General features: G+C 39.1%; 1 protein-coding gene across 2 annotated transcripts in view; it reads left to right on the top strand.

Annotated features, from left to right (window-relative positions):
- Window positions 1–15,366, top strand: part of LOC122661428 (protein GET4) — a 47,924-nt gene that overhangs the window by 16,358 nt on the left and 16,200 nt on the right. For both annotated transcript variants that reach the window (XR_006332888.1, XM_043856816.1), the window contains exons 5-9: window positions 4,271–4,430; window positions 13,364–13,454; window positions 13,767–13,850; window positions 14,396–14,442; window positions 14,843–14,971. Coding sequence is in view for 1 of the 2 variants with exons in the window: in XM_043856816.1 (XP_043712751.1) it covers window positions 4,271–4,430; window positions 13,364–13,454; window positions 13,767–13,850; window positions 14,396–14,442; window positions 14,843–14,971 (511 nt within the window). In the remaining variant the exon portion in view is untranslated. The remainder of the gene's footprint in view (window positions 1–4,270; window positions 4,431–13,363; window positions 13,455–13,766; window positions 13,851–14,395; window positions 14,443–14,842; window positions 14,972–15,366) is intronic.

The raw sequence follows: 15,366 nt of genomic DNA, 5'->3' as shown, positions 1-15,366 counted from the left end.
CTCCCACAATGATCACATTTAAACCTGTCGCGACCAACTCCACTAGCACCAATTGGCTCCACTACTCTTTCTTCAGTATGGTTAAGCCCTTGGCCTCTACCACCTCCACTGGTGTCTCGGAAGGAACTCATATTGAGGGCTGACCGCTCAAGAGATGGAACAGATGTTGGTGCCATAGTAGTACGTCGAGTTTCCTCACTCTGTAAGTAACTACAGACCTCACTAAGAGATGGAAAGGGAAACCTGCCTAAGATCTGAAGCCTAATTGGCTCATAGTCAGGATTCAAACCACCAAGTAAGGAGAAGACACGCTCCTTTTCAAGGGTCCGGTGTACTTTGGCTTCATCCTCTGGGTTAGTCAACTGGAGGTCCCTGTAGTGGTCATACTCCTCCAAAAGACCAAGAAAAGCACTGTAGTACTCATAAATGGTCTTGTCACCTTGTTTCATTGAGTTAATTCTCTGGTGGAGCTGATAAACCTTGGCAGAGTCACCCACTCTGTCAAAGGTCAGGGCGACACTGTCCCAGATTGCCTTGGCAGTTTCTTTTCTTATAAATCTTCTCCCAATCTCTGGTTTCATGGAGAAGATTAACCAGGTCATCACTGTAGAGTTTTCTGTCTCCCATGTTCCATAGGTAGGTGAACTGGGCTCTGGGGCTTTAATGGCACCTGTAATATACCCAAGCTTCCCTTTGCTTCGAAGAGAAAGCTTCATAGAGTGTGACCAGTCCAAGTAATTAATACCATCAAGCTGCACAAAGGAGATCTGTAGATGGGTGTTCTCATAAACCAATCGAGGAGCTGTTGGAGTGGGCTGTGAATCAGCCGAACCAAAACCAGATGTTGATGAATCAACCATAGTATAAGGAAATGAACACTTGACCATACACAAGGGTCCCAACAACAAGTGGGGAGTACACACTCAACCCAAGAAATGATTCCAACAACAGAAAAAAAAAGAAATTCAGCCGGAAGAAAAATAGCATAAGCTGGAACAGCCTTTACCCACACACTTTACAAGCAACAAAAACACTTAATACTGTTGCAAGACTTCAGACAAGATGTCCATAATTATTTCTCAACTAAGAGAAGAGCCTACTGTACTCCAAGTACAAGAAAAAGAATCAAATATCAGTCTCAGCTTTACCTGGGCAGAAACAGAGGTCACACAAGAATGGGTTATGCTCCAAATAGCTTCACATCCATCAAGTGCAAGCATAAGGGGCATAAATAGGACTCAGAAACGATCTTAAAGAGCTACTCCATGATCCAAACACAGCCCGAGAGAAGGAGATACAAGACCTGCAACAGGAACCTGGCGGAAAACCTAGAAAAAGCTGGGTGAGCTCCAAAACTTCATCAGGGCTTCAAAGTAGCTCAAGAGGCAGCATCACTAACTTGAATAGGTTGAAAATAACCTATTTCAGACTCCTTCAACAATCAGTTTATATAAGAGCCTCTTCCTTGGAATCCCTTATGTTCTTGGATTCCAAAGAGAGGAAAAAATAGGGAGAGGGAGATTGGATACGACTCTCAAAACCTGCGCTCTGATACCAAGTTAAGATTGAGATTGAGATTGAGAGTGTAAGTAGAAGAAGAAGAAGAAGTTGAAGGAGGAAGAAGAAGAAGAAGAAGAAGAAGAGGAGAAGAACAAGGAGGAGAAAGAGTCTCGGTTGTAAGTTGTGTCTTGGGATTTCGCCCTCCACACCTATATTACTCAAATATGATGTCTTGACATATTACATCCAACCTCCCTAGGGAGGTAAAGGGTAAAAAGAAAGAAAAAGAAGAAATTACATAATAAGGAAACTAGTTAATAACTAGTTCCAGAAATACCCCTAGGACATGAGAACTAATAACTTTAACAAAATTTATGTTGGAGCAGTTACTTCACAGGTGTTTTGAGATGTCCTTCACTGGGATTTTGTTGAAGCACAAAACTGAAAGAGACTAGTCCTATGAGCAAGCTTCACAATGCCTCAAGAATCTGGTCATTCAGTGTGCTCGGATGACGGAGCAATGATCTCGAATGTAGATGTTGTGCATGATGCCCAGATTCTATTTTTGAGCTGTCCTCTAGTTGGAATTTGTAGGAGCTTAAAACATGAGAAATGTAGATCTTTGAGTTAGCTTTCCAACAATTTTTGAATCATAAAAATCATAGTTGTTGAAGCACTAGGCGACCCAAGGCATTGGGGGGGGGGTTTCAAAAACTAAGGCAACACCAACAAAGCATCTAGGTGACCAAGGTGCCCATCCAAAAAAGGGTGCTTGGACGCCTAGGCAACGCCTAAACAACTATGATTCCAATCCGATATCAGAGTGGGAAGTTATGAATTGATATTCACTTATTCAGGCATTGCGCGTATGCTTCAGGGAGTAGCTTCATCATTTGCATCAGTTTCATAATCAATTTAGAAACCGTGCACTGAACCTGAGTTGAAGGTGTAAATATCAAAGTTGTTTCCCTTTGAGGCATCTTTCACGTGGAAAAAAATCGGCTCAATCGGAGGTTAGATGAGAGCGATGTGTATTTGAATGGGCAGAGGTCAGGCGTCAGACATCCGGCCTCTGTCCAGCTGATTTTGTCTGAATGCAAAAATGAATAGTAACTTCTGTAGAATCCAATTTTTGCACATCAATAATTTGAGCCGCATTTTTCAAGGTCTTCCTAACTGTGTTGAAGCTCAAAACATTTGAGTTGGAGAGCTTCAAGTCTACTTTCATATGCCCCAAGAATTGGTGCAATCTGAGTCCGATCGAATAAGTTATGATCTCGAATAACTTATGGCACGTTTTTTGAGGTCTTACTCACTACCTGGGATGCAGCTCAAAACATGAAAGTTGTAGAGCTTCAAGTCTTCTTTCCAATGCCCCAGAATCAAGTCAATCCGACACTAGACGAGTGAGATGTGGTCATTTTGCTGATAACACAGATGAATGGTTGAACCACGGGCAGTTCAACTTGGTCCGATTTCAGTTGCTTTTTGGGGCTCTTTATAATCGAAATATGAGTGTTGTAAGCACTGAAGCTCCCAAGAGAGAAGAAGAGGGAGGAGAAAAGAGGAAGTGAATGGAAGAAGAGATAAGGAAAGAGAGAAGCTAGGGTTTCTTGCTTAAATCCACTCTATTGATTGATTCGTTGCTTCATTGAAGGCTAGAAGATAGGTAGTTGAGCAATTGTGTAAACCAAGAGGGTTTGCAAGATAAGAGAAGAAGAGGGAGGAAATGGAGTCCCACAAGCAAATGTCTACTTGAAGATTCAAGTTCCTCTCATCAAGGAGTTAGTTGAAGATTCCAGTGACTATTAAAGCAGCGTTTGGTGACTTAGAGTTTCACAGAGTACCAAGAATCGAAACAGAGCAAGGGTTGTAAGTGTTTCTACTTTTTAGCTTGTTTCATTTGTATTCTTGTACTCCTTATGTGCTAGACTTAGGTTGCTGTGTTGTTGAAAACCTAGACTACCTTGTGCTTGCATTGTAGGTAATGATCAAGAACTCGGTGCCAACACTGATTTTGACCAGCCAGAAATCGAGATTTACTAGGTTTCGACCATATCTCAGTTGAAACCTGGTACTTTCTCCATGCCAACTTGAAACCTTGGTTTCGAGGCCCAGAAGTTGTTTTTCCCCCCTTTTTATTCTTCTCTTCTTTCTCCTCCCCTTGAACACTTAGCACGCTAGCCGACTAGCTGAAACACATCACAATTACCCAAAGCCACCATCATGGCCTCATGGGCTTCATAAAATAGCTTTTCCCAGTCATTCTTCATTTCTTTGAGCCTTATCCCAACTAAATTGGGTTGTATACCTGAATCCTGCTTCGCGTTTAACTCAAAGCCATCGTTTTGTTTTCTCATTACTTCTCCCCATGTCACTTTCAGTCTAACCCCTCGGTATATCCTTTGATAGAGTAAGCAAATAATTATTTCTTTGTCACTTTGGTCTAAGATGTATAACCAAATGTTGTCTGAGATGTCAGAGTCGGAAAAATTCAGAGTCGGAAAAGTTATTATATATATATATAAGCATGTGGCTCAGCCACTTATTTTTTGTGGTGACATTAGCATCCGTTCTCAAACAAACACTTGGATTGGTTGAGTTTTATCTTATAATATAAGCATGATATTAGGGCTGGCAATGCGTTAGTAGACTATTAGACTCCAAGTTTGGAATATGTGACATGTTTCATAAAACATTTTTATATCCGTACCTGATCAATGTGTTACCTTTATGTTTTTCATGATTATAACTAAACCATTTATGTTAGACCGTGTCAGGAGTATATACAAGAAATTTCCACAGATTTCAGTGCCACAACATTTACAACATTTGGAGGATGATGATGACATGCAACAACTCTCCCATGCCCTGGGGGCTGCCAAAACTCGTGTAGAAGGTTGTTCATCATTCTTGAAAGCTGCAATTAGGTGAGATCTAGTGTACTTGTTTTCCTGGTTCAAATAGAGCGGCTTTTCAAGGTTCTATTATGTATATGTGTTTGCTTATAGCACAGGTGTTTTGTGAATGTTGCAAGGATTTATTTCTTTCTTTTTATTCTTCTTTTTCCCCCAGGGTCCAAGTTTCCTACTTTTTGCCATTTCCCCCCCTTGTAACCTTGTTCCAGATCTTAGTTCTTTGGTTAGGTGCTGATGTAAGCAGGGTAATGTAGCTCTAGATAGGAGAAGGATCCTATGAGAGGCCAAGCAACAGGATCAAAAGGGGCTGCTGGTTCAAATGGACAGAATTGGGTAATTTAGGGCAGAATTAGGGTTAAGTTTATGAGAATGGAGCTAAATCTTATATGGTTTTAATGGGCAGGTCTAGGAGAAGCTAATAGTGTAGGTTTGAACAAGGTTTGAGTAAAATTCAAATTTCAGAAATTAGGGTTAGGGTTTTGGTTTTAGAATTTAGGTTTAAATTAGGGTTTAAACTTGGAATTAGGGCAAGGGGCTAAGGTCGAGTGCTAAGGGCAATGAGAGGGATGTTTGGCTGTAATATGGTGCAATTCTGATGGCTGGTTAGGTCTACACAGGAATTTGGGGTTTTACAGAGACAATGTAAATTAGGGTTTGAGTGGTTGGATGGGACTGAGATGAATATAGAGTGGAGGGGGAGGCCTACGGGGGCTGTGGTTGAATTTTGATGAGATTCTGATGCGGGGTTAATGCTGGACAGGGTTCAGGGTGATTAGGGTTTATGAAATTCAAACAAAAAACAAAGGGGAATTGATTGGGGGGGGGGGGGGAAGTAGAGGGTTAGGAACAGAATTGGGTCTCAAACTTACAGTAGAATCCACTGGCAGCAAGATTGGACAGTAGAGAAGGATAGAACCACCTTCAGATTCAGGGATCCTCCCAGTTGTCACGGCGTAAGGAGTCGTAGGAGATCTACCTACTCTTTCTTCCTTGATAGAACCACAAGACAAACACTCACAAAGAGTAGCAACAGCAACAATGGCAGCAAACAATTTTTTTAATTCATAAAACTTGTGGGGGAGCCTCCCACAATTTCAATATTAATAATAGAAGGCCAGAGGCCAAATCCTAATCTAAACAAAACACTCCCTCACTAAATCGTGGAGGGGTGGATCTAATTAAAACAACTTAAAATTTTAAAAGGGTTAAAAGACCTACCTACCCCTAATAACTTAAAGCAAAAGACACTTAATTAAATCACTTAAATTGAACCATGGTTTGAACCGGTTCAACTTAAGTTTACAAGTAAGCTGAAATAAAGCTAAGTATAGAACCTACTAAATGTAAACCTAAGCTATGGCTCTAAACTAAGCCCTAATTTCAGGGCTTCTTCTTCTTCTTCTTCTTCCTTCGGGTGTGGGCACATGGGGCTGCATCACAAGGTTGTAGGGATCTAATGAAATCTGATTTGCCCACGGTGATGAGCCTAAAAAGAGGGGAACTATGGGAAAGTGAAGGAAGAATTCTAGAAATTCAGATCTGTTGGTTAGGATTAATAGAGGATAATAACAGACATCAAATCTAGAATTTCAGACAAGATAATAACAATCAATTTTAGAGAAAAAAAAAAAAATAAAAGACTAAAGAAATAGATAAAGTAAAAAAGAAAAGAAAATTAGAGAGGAGTCATTGAAAATAAAATAGGGGATAGATAAGTGCTAGTTTGCTACTGTGAGGGAGAAGAGAGAAATAAAGAGAAGAAAGAGGTAGTTATTGAAGGGAGAAAAAATAGTATCTAGAGGAGAAGAAACAATTGGGAGGATAGAGATATGGAGGAGAGGGAATTACTGAGAGGAAGGAGAGAGAGAACTAACCTGACATTAGGCAGCTCAAGAGGGGAGAGATAGACAGCTTGCCAGTTGGTAGCAAACCAAACAAATCCAAATATTCGATAATTAACTCAATTCCATTAATCGATTTGGGGGGGGGGGTGTTACATAGTTATTGAAAACAAAGATGCTATCTAACAAGGACCTAATAACAATTGGACTCCAGGACAAACTTAAATGTAAGAAAAGTAAAGATTTGCCCCCAAATGAAAAAGACAATTCCGTTTTTAATGACAAGAATTACATAAAATCAGCTTAGTGCCATGTGCAACTAATCCTAAACATCCATTCAGCATCTTGGGATGCTCCTGCTATGGTTTCTTCTCTCGTGCACGCATGTGATTGATGGTAAAGGAACTTGTTTGGAGAAACAAAATGCTTCTTTATATATTTTTATATGGCATTTCCTTCAGTAGATAATACCAAAATATCAACTACGGGTATGTGGATTGAAAAAATTCCTATTCTAGTCCATCTGCATCTTGTATTAAAAATAAGAAGGATCGATGAACTGGTTGAAAACCGGCAAGTTATAAGCCGCTAGATGAGGGCCTTTTAGTTTGATGATGAAGATGGAGATGGATGATGGTGGTTGATGATGATGATAATTGATGGAGGTAGATAGTTTTGGCTGCTAGGGTCCACTAGAGCCCCACTAAGGAGATCCACCGTGGATATGATTGCTGAATCCCCAGCCCACTTGAGTCCACAAGCTAAATCTCACAAGAGAGTTCTTTGTCTTCAAAATCTGGTGTTCCAGAGAACAGACCATGGTTTCATTATATAGAGGGGAGGCATTAAAAGCCCTTGGGATACATCAACTTACATTGAATATACATTTGGATTTTCGACACCTAGAAACTAAAACCAAGACATAGGGAACTACAACCGAGAAAGTGACATAGAAAACTAAAAGGCTCTTAATGACTAATAACTAATACTCAGGAGCATGAACAACCTCATAACTCCACCTAGGAAACTGAAAAGACACATAGTTACAGTAAATACTAGCCTAGGAAAATGAAAAGGCAGAACCACTGGGTTTAATTCACCCAGGCCAGCATAGGTGTCGACCTAAGGGCTGGGCCTTTTAGGCCTGGTCCTACTGGTCTGCGGGCACAAATCTGGCCTTGGCTGGGCCTGGCGGGCTGGCTGAATGCCCTGCATCAGGGTCATTCTGCCATGGTGGTTGGAGCATAATGTAGTGATCGTTACATGAAGAATTCATTTAGATCTAGTGGAAGGCACATGCATTGTTGCATGTGACCACTGTCTAAGTTGACTGCCTTGGTGATTGGAATATATGGAAGTGGTCAAAAGAAGCAAAAGAGCAAGAGTGTTCATGTAAAGCACAGAAAGAAGTGGAACATAATGGAGCAGCGAAGTGAACAGGTAATGAAACCCTTTAATGTATAACAGAAGCGATACCTTTACTGCTTGTTCATTTGTCTGGATAGAACAACAAAATAAAAGAGGAATCAAAAAGTATAGGAGAGGAAAATAAACGAGAATAAATTAAAAAAAAAGAGAGAAAAATCTGACTTTTTCAAGGGCAGTTCTTTTGTACAGAAACCATTAGAAAGGAAACAAAAATAAAAAGAATTAAAAAAATAAAAGAAGTGAAAAACTAATTAAATATTTAGCTGATGCTATTGAGGGGCCAATTCTTTATTAATTGTCCTTCCAGAAGAATGAGTTGAAATTCTAATTAATCCTTCAATTTGGGAGGATTTGTCAAATGGATAAAAGGAGAAAAGGATGAAGGAATCAAGAAAATATTGGGGGTTGGGTCAGATTTTTTGGGCAAATAAACACAAGGAAAAACAGAATTTCCAGTGGGACCCAATCCATATTCTGGCAGAGTCCAGTGGATGAACGCAGCCTAAAAGCAAACAAACCTGCTTGAGTTATGGTATTGGTTTCATAGTTTTCTTAGTGCTGTTTTGGGTTATAGGATTTAATTAAATGGGTTTCTCTGTATCCATGGTCTGGCTGTTAGTCGTGATATATTTTGGGTTAAGCGTATGTCAAAAATTAATTAATGCAAGGCCACGAGGTTCTTCATGCGGGCCTGGGTATGCCTCATGGTGTGGTAGTGGCCGGTGGCCCTGCCTATGGAAGTGCTATGGTTTTATTTATTCTTCTTAATGGGATGGGGGGAAAGGGGGGGGGGGATGGAGGATCAAAGGAGAGACAGAGTTGAGCCCTGGAGGATGAGATAGTAATGCAATCTGAACATCCAAATTATGGATCTCAAATGCAAGCAGGCCTAATGATCAAATCTGTGGTCAGATCTGAGATAAAAAGGAAGCAACTGCGTTGTTAAGTGAAGAAATCAGATCGATGGAAGGGGAGGGAAAAAATGAGATCGATCTGCTTGGGAGTAAGAAGAGAACATAAGAGAAGAGAAGAAATCAGGCATGGGATACCAATCTCGTTTGCACTGCTCAATAGCACCAAAATTCTTAAAAAATCATTCTTTGCTGAAATCATCTCCAATTGATGAGGTTGTATTACATATAAAGACCTAAAATTTCTAAATTAACTCTCAAAAGGACTTTTAATCACTCTACCACACTCAATAAAGTAAATAATTTTAAAATAGGACTCTATCTAGCTATTAAGTATTCTAATCTAACTTAAACATTTAACTAGTAATCTCGTGTACTAACCTTATCCCCACTTTATGGGGCTTATAAATTAGGCCCATTACAATGAAACCCAAAAAAACGAAAGGCCAAACCTGTAATATAACTACCCAAAGGTCAATTTCAGCCCATTGAACTTCCACAAGCACCTTATGGGCTCCCAAGCCTGTGCATAGGCCTCCATACGGGATTAATTTCTAATGCAAACTGCAGCAATTCCCCCAGCATTAAGAAAAACTAGCCTCGATTTTTGTAGAATGAAAGAATCCCAATTTGTCTGGGTGTCTAGGCGACTCAAGGTGTTGGAGGGTGCTTGGATCCAAGGCGAAACTAAGAAGGCGTCCAAGGCAACCAAGGCGCTTGGATGCCTACGCGACTCCTTGAAAACTATGGAAGAGTCTTCAATGCATGGTCAGCAACCATTCTCCTTGACTCCACAAAACAAATGACCAGAGCACAATCCAATGGTACAAAATCAATGATAAGAAATCCTTGTAGAAGTTGCAATGTGGAAGCACAATTTCGGTTGGTCCAATCAAAAGATCAACCATTATATTCCTCCATGGGTGGCTCTTTAATGATAACAAGGCACTTTGTCTTCCGTCGTTGTTGGTTTGTCTTCTTGCTCTTCCACCCGCTTTTCAACAACTGACCTCAATTTATCAAATGAAGATCCTATACGATTGGATATGATCATCAAAGATTCTTAATTCTTTACATTGTTGCTGAGTTTCTTCAATATTCGCTTTTACCACTCGTAAGTTCTCTTGCACGAGTTGAATTTGATGATGGATAGAAAACAAGAGGGTATGATCCATGATATTTGTGGCCAGATTTGACTCTGATACCAATTGATGCAGTCTGAAAATCCAGTTATGGATCTCAAATGCAAGCAGGCCCAATGATTAAATCTGTGGTCAGATCTGTGAGCTTAAGAAGCAAGTTCATTGTTAAGGGAAGAAATCAGATCGATGGAAGGGGAGGAAAAAGAGATGTGATTGATCTTCTTGCAAGATAGAAGAAAGAAGAAGATAATTTTAGAGAGAAGAAGTCAAGTATGGGATACTAATCCCGTATTCACTGCTCAACAACATTAAAACTCATATTCTTTAGTCAAATCATCTCCAATTGATGGGGATGTATTACCTTTTAAAATTCCTAATTGACTTATAAAAGGATTCCCAATCACTCTAATGCCCTCAATAAAGTAAATAAACTTGAAACAGGTCTATCTAGCTATGATAGTGCTTTTGACGTCAATGGTAGGGGAGTTTTTGGATCGGGTAAGTCTTTCCTTAGCTTCTAAGCATCAAAGTGGGAGTTGGGTGATTCCACTCATTCCTCCCTATAACCCTATTGGGAAGAAGGTCAACTTTATATATTGGTGATTGGTTGTTTGGGTCAGATAATGTCCTTTGTTCCTCATTGCGTTGTTTCCCTTTAGCTTGATTAGGCTATAGGTTAGTCTGTTGTTTGTTTGAAACTTTCCCTTTTTAATTTTTTTTTTTTTGGGGGGCGGGGGGGGGGGGGGAAGATTCCTTGTGCTTTCGTTAATATATTTTTCTTTCATAAAAAAAAAAAAAAGTATTCTATCTAACTCAAACACTTAACTACAAATCCCGTGTACTAACTTTATCCTTACTTTATGAGCTTATAAATTAGGCTCATCACAATGAAAGTTAAAAATAATTAAGGTCCCAACCTATAATATAGCTACCTAAAGGTCAATTTCTGCCCATTTACTTCCACAAGCACCTTATGGGCCTCCCCAAGGTACTAAAACTTAGAACTCAACCCCAACTTGACCTTAGGAAAACCGAGATCTCAATCGAGTTGGTGCATTTTTTTTTTTCAACTCGAAACCTCAACTAAGTGGGTTTTAGATCTAGTTTGGGTCTGAAACTTGGTATTCAGCCTATTTTAGGCCATTTAAACGCAATGGTATTATTAGATTTTGCAAAAACAAAGTCCAAATAGGAGTTTTACTTCGGACCTGAAGTTGGTAGGCGACGACGTACTAAAATACCCTACTCTACACATAATTTAGTAATAGAAAGCAAGCAAAACATTCAATTAATAGCTAAACAACTTAAATAAGCATTAGAAATGTTAAAGTGATACATCAAACTGTTTAACAATGTTACAAGTTACAACTATCATCACATAAACTGAGTTTGAATCACGTATTCAGTCCCCAGTAGTGCCAGAGTCTTCCCATGACAGTGTCACAGTGTGTTGCTGCACGGTTGCATATAGTGCTCCACAATAAGCATATAAGAGTTGTCATCAGCATATGTCAAGTCCCCTATCCTAGGGTATAGCTGTGGCCATGAGGCGTGAGATCCATTGCTACTGTCATATTGAGGCATGTATGGGTGTGGCTGGTTTGGGACTGGGAATATGGGTCCAAAACCTGACCCAGTGCTTTGATTGTCGAACTCAAGTGTTGGCTGCCCAAATTGACCATAGTCACTATATTTGGAACCAGTGCTCTCCTGGCCTTAATCAAAGTCATGATGAGGGTGAGATGAATGCCATGAGGTTGTAGAGCATCCAAAGTTGTCCAACATACATGAAAATCACTTCCAAACAATCACTATTCATCCTATTTTTTTCAATTTCTTTTTTCAAAAAACTCTTTTTTTTTTTGCAGAAAATATAATAAAAAAAATAAAATAATAATAAAAAATAATGATAATAAAAAATTTTGGACTCCATCAAGTGATAGATCGTCTAAAGTTATGTAACATATCTTAAAATGACATGAATCTACTAAGGTTTGAACAATTAAAAAAAAAAAAAATTTATTTGGGGAAAAATAGTTTACCTTTGAAAAATCCTTCAAATTTGAGATTAATCTTGAAGATGTGTAGCTGAATCCTTCAAATGTGTAGCTGAATCAACTCTCCCGCAGGTTACAACTTGAAATCCAGAGGTAAAATGAGTCACAGCCTTCAAATGGGGAAGAATATAGCTTTTGGACAGAACTCGATCGAGAGATATCAAGTTCTGTCGAGTTAGATGACTTTTAAAGAAGTAGATGGGTCGAGATCTGGGTCGACCCGAGATCTGGACTGAAAAAATGTAATTTGAGAACTCGTATATGAACTCGACTCGACCTCCCAAAAAAACGAGATCTCGTGAGTTCTCGAACTATATGGGCCTCCCAAGCTTGAACATAGGCGCCTCCATATGGGATTAATGTCTAATGCAACTGCATCAGATAGTCAGAGCAGTAACGTAATTGTGAAAAAGAGAATGATAAATTAAAGAGCGGTCAGAGTGAGAATTTGGTCGGTGATCTTAGCTGGAATTTGTGTTATTGTGAAGTTATTCAGAAAATTACTGTAACTGCTATTCTTAAATCTGGTTTTGTAATTATTATCATTTCTGCTTCTGATGATTATTGTTTCATGTTGGTCCCACATTAACCTGTGTATGATATTTGATCTTGACTAAATGGACAGTGGTTTTTTTGTGGCACCATAAATCTCTCAAAGTTTCTTGATGAGTTTAGAATCGATCATCTTGGTGTCTACCATCTGACTGTTTTCATCTTTATCAGATGGTGACATATATGGAGGGGAGACTTTTTCTTTTTATTGGGGGTATTGGGAGAGGACTGGGTAGGTAGTTCCCTAAATAAAGAAGTAGTTTTGATAAGGGGAACTGTCATGGGTGGGGGTGAGTTGGGGGGGGGGGGGGAGGAGAGATAGAGACTTTGGGGTGAGCAGTTGCAACTTTTTGTGTGGAGTTCCCAATAAATGAAATATGTAGGGGAGGGAGACATTGTAACGCTGGCTTCACACGCACCGGAAAGGTAGGAGCCATGGACTTATCTTCCTGGAAAACAACTGATTGTGAGGCATGGTGGTTTGGCTGTTGTTTTCAAGACTTAAGTATGTGCCATGGAGTGGCGTAGTTGTCCAATTGATGATATGCTTGTTCAAATGCTGCAACCATTAAAGAGCAGGAGGTTCTTTGATGTTTGTTATGTGGATGTTAATTTAATCATATAAGAGGTTAAAAATCCTCAGTGCAACTGTAAGGTTGCTCCATTGCGACCTAGTGGTTGCAGGTTCGAGTCAAGAAACAGCTTCTCCGCAAAGCCGGGGTTAGGCTGCATACATTATGATCCTCCCCAGACCCCGCTGTGTCCGGTGCCTCATGCACAGTGTACGACCTTTAAGAGGTACTTAGCATTTATAGAAATATTTTGATACTAAAAAGTATCAATTGGCTTAATACTGAAGGAAAAAAATGCTATTTTTTATTATGACATTGGGTGCAACCTTCTACCAGCTTTTCTTTTGTATCCCGAGGATACAAAACAGTTTTTGATTCTAGTTGTTCTGTATTGCATCTTACCCTATTCATATGCACTCCTAACTGGTAATCCTTTACTCAGGTGGTCTGCAGAGTCTGGAGCTCCCAGGAGTGGATCTCCTGAAATACATGCTATGTTAGCTGAGTACATATATTCTGAGTCTCCTGACTTGGTAGGTCTCCTAGGTGCCTCTATTCTTCAATTTGTCTTTGCTACTGCCTCATCGTAAAACTTTCCATTTTTAGTTTTACAGTTCTTTACAGTCTACAAGCTTAGCCCTGCTTCCCTGCTTCCCTTCTTGTTGAACTTCAATACTACAATGTATAGAAGGTTGAGGGAAATCCTTTAAATATTAATGCTTGGTGTTTTTCTTATTTTATTCGTAAAGAAATAACAGTGAGAGCTGAGGGGTGCAGGTGCTTCTTGTGGCTTTGATCTTATATTTTTGTGCAATATTCAACACAAATATGTTGATGCTTTGCAGGATATGGCTAAAGTTTCATTTCATTCTGTACGAGGAAACGACGCAAACAAGTTTGCTTCAATATTAGTTAATTTTACGGGCAAGGTAGCCTTCTTTGACTCTCTGTGACCTTTTCCTAATTGGATATGAAGATTCACCATAGATGTTTATCCAATTTAATTTAACATGATCTTGACCGTTCTACCTAAATAGTTCTCCCTGTATGAGAGTTTCCCATAAATCTTATGATGTCGTTTGAATTGTGAGATCTATTGACAAATTCTTACTTGAGTTTTACTGAATAAGAACCAGAATACATCGTCCATGGATAAGTTGACTATTTTACTTTTGAACATACAATCATACCAAATATATATTTTTTTTAAGATTTGAGTTTTTTTTCAAAGTTTAGATATTCTTTATTATATTGTCCAATGTTTATTGAATGTAGCCTACCTTAAATGTCAAAATTAGATACATACACAAGCACATGAGCTTCCATTTTCCAGATAGTTTAGTTTTCTGAGTTGTCATGCCTCATGCTAAGCATTCATCATATGTTTTTTTTTTTGGGGGGGGGGGGGGGTGGGGGGTTGTGTTTGGGTATATGATTACAAATAAATTGCATTGATCTCTCTTTAATTTTGTAGTGCTATCCAGGTGAAGATGATTTGGCTATTGCACGAGCAGTTCTAATGTACGTGCAACTGAACACATATGTCATATTTTCAACCTGGCACCTAATATCTTATTGATGGGTTTCTCTTATAAACTGTTCCATTAGGGGCTCATAGTAACCTAGAATGGAAAATAAAGAGGGAAACTGAAAATCGAAAACAGGATGAAAGAAAGGGATGTGATGATGCAATGTATGACAGAGTAATGCACTGAAGGAATTGACATGGCCACTGTAAATTAGGATCCCTTCCATGCATCACATTGTAGTAATTGAATTTGATACCCTCAAATGCTAATTTTATATCCTTTTACCAAAAAAATGAATGACAAAAAGATAGTTCTACACCTCAGACAGTAATAGACTGTTCATTCTATCTCAAACATTTTTCTTGCTTATGAAATTTTTTCATGGTTGACAGGTATTTATCGCTTGGCAATCTGAGAGATGCCAACTATCTCATGGATGAGATAAAGAATCAGCTGGAATCCAAAAATCTTGAATTCCCTCACTCAGATTTGACTCAGTTCATCATATATCTCTTGCGGACGTAAGTCTTGTGTCCTGCATTTCTTTTCTATAGTGCAATTAATCTTGTATTTATGATTTCTGATGAAAGGATGGTTGCATGTTACTATTAATTAGAATCAGATGTCATAGACTCCTTGCACCTACTGCTGGTAACACAATATCAACAATGTTAATTAGGAAGCATTCTGAGAAGGAGTAAATAGCAGTGTAAGATGTGAAAGTTAAAAATTCATGGCCATTTCTCAGATTAGATAAATAAATTTCACACTTGCAAAAATAAATTAGTGGTGAACTTGAGTAGTTGACAGAAGGGTTTATGATGACATAAGGTGGGGTGGACTGGACACTGATTGGGTTAGATTTAGGTTTGTGGCAGGGTTGGGAGTTTTTGTACAAAACTGTTAAATTGTATGG

Source organism: Telopea speciosissima, chromosome 1 (assembly GCF_018873765.1).
Source record: "Telopea speciosissima isolate NSW1024214 ecotype Mountain lineage chromosome 1, Tspe_v1, whole genome shotgun sequence".
Taxonomy (NCBI): Eukaryota; Viridiplantae; Streptophyta; class Magnoliopsida; order Proteales; family Proteaceae; genus Telopea; species Telopea speciosissima.
Note: the sequence above shows the minus strand (reverse complement) of the source record. Positions and strands in the feature narration are given on the sequence as shown.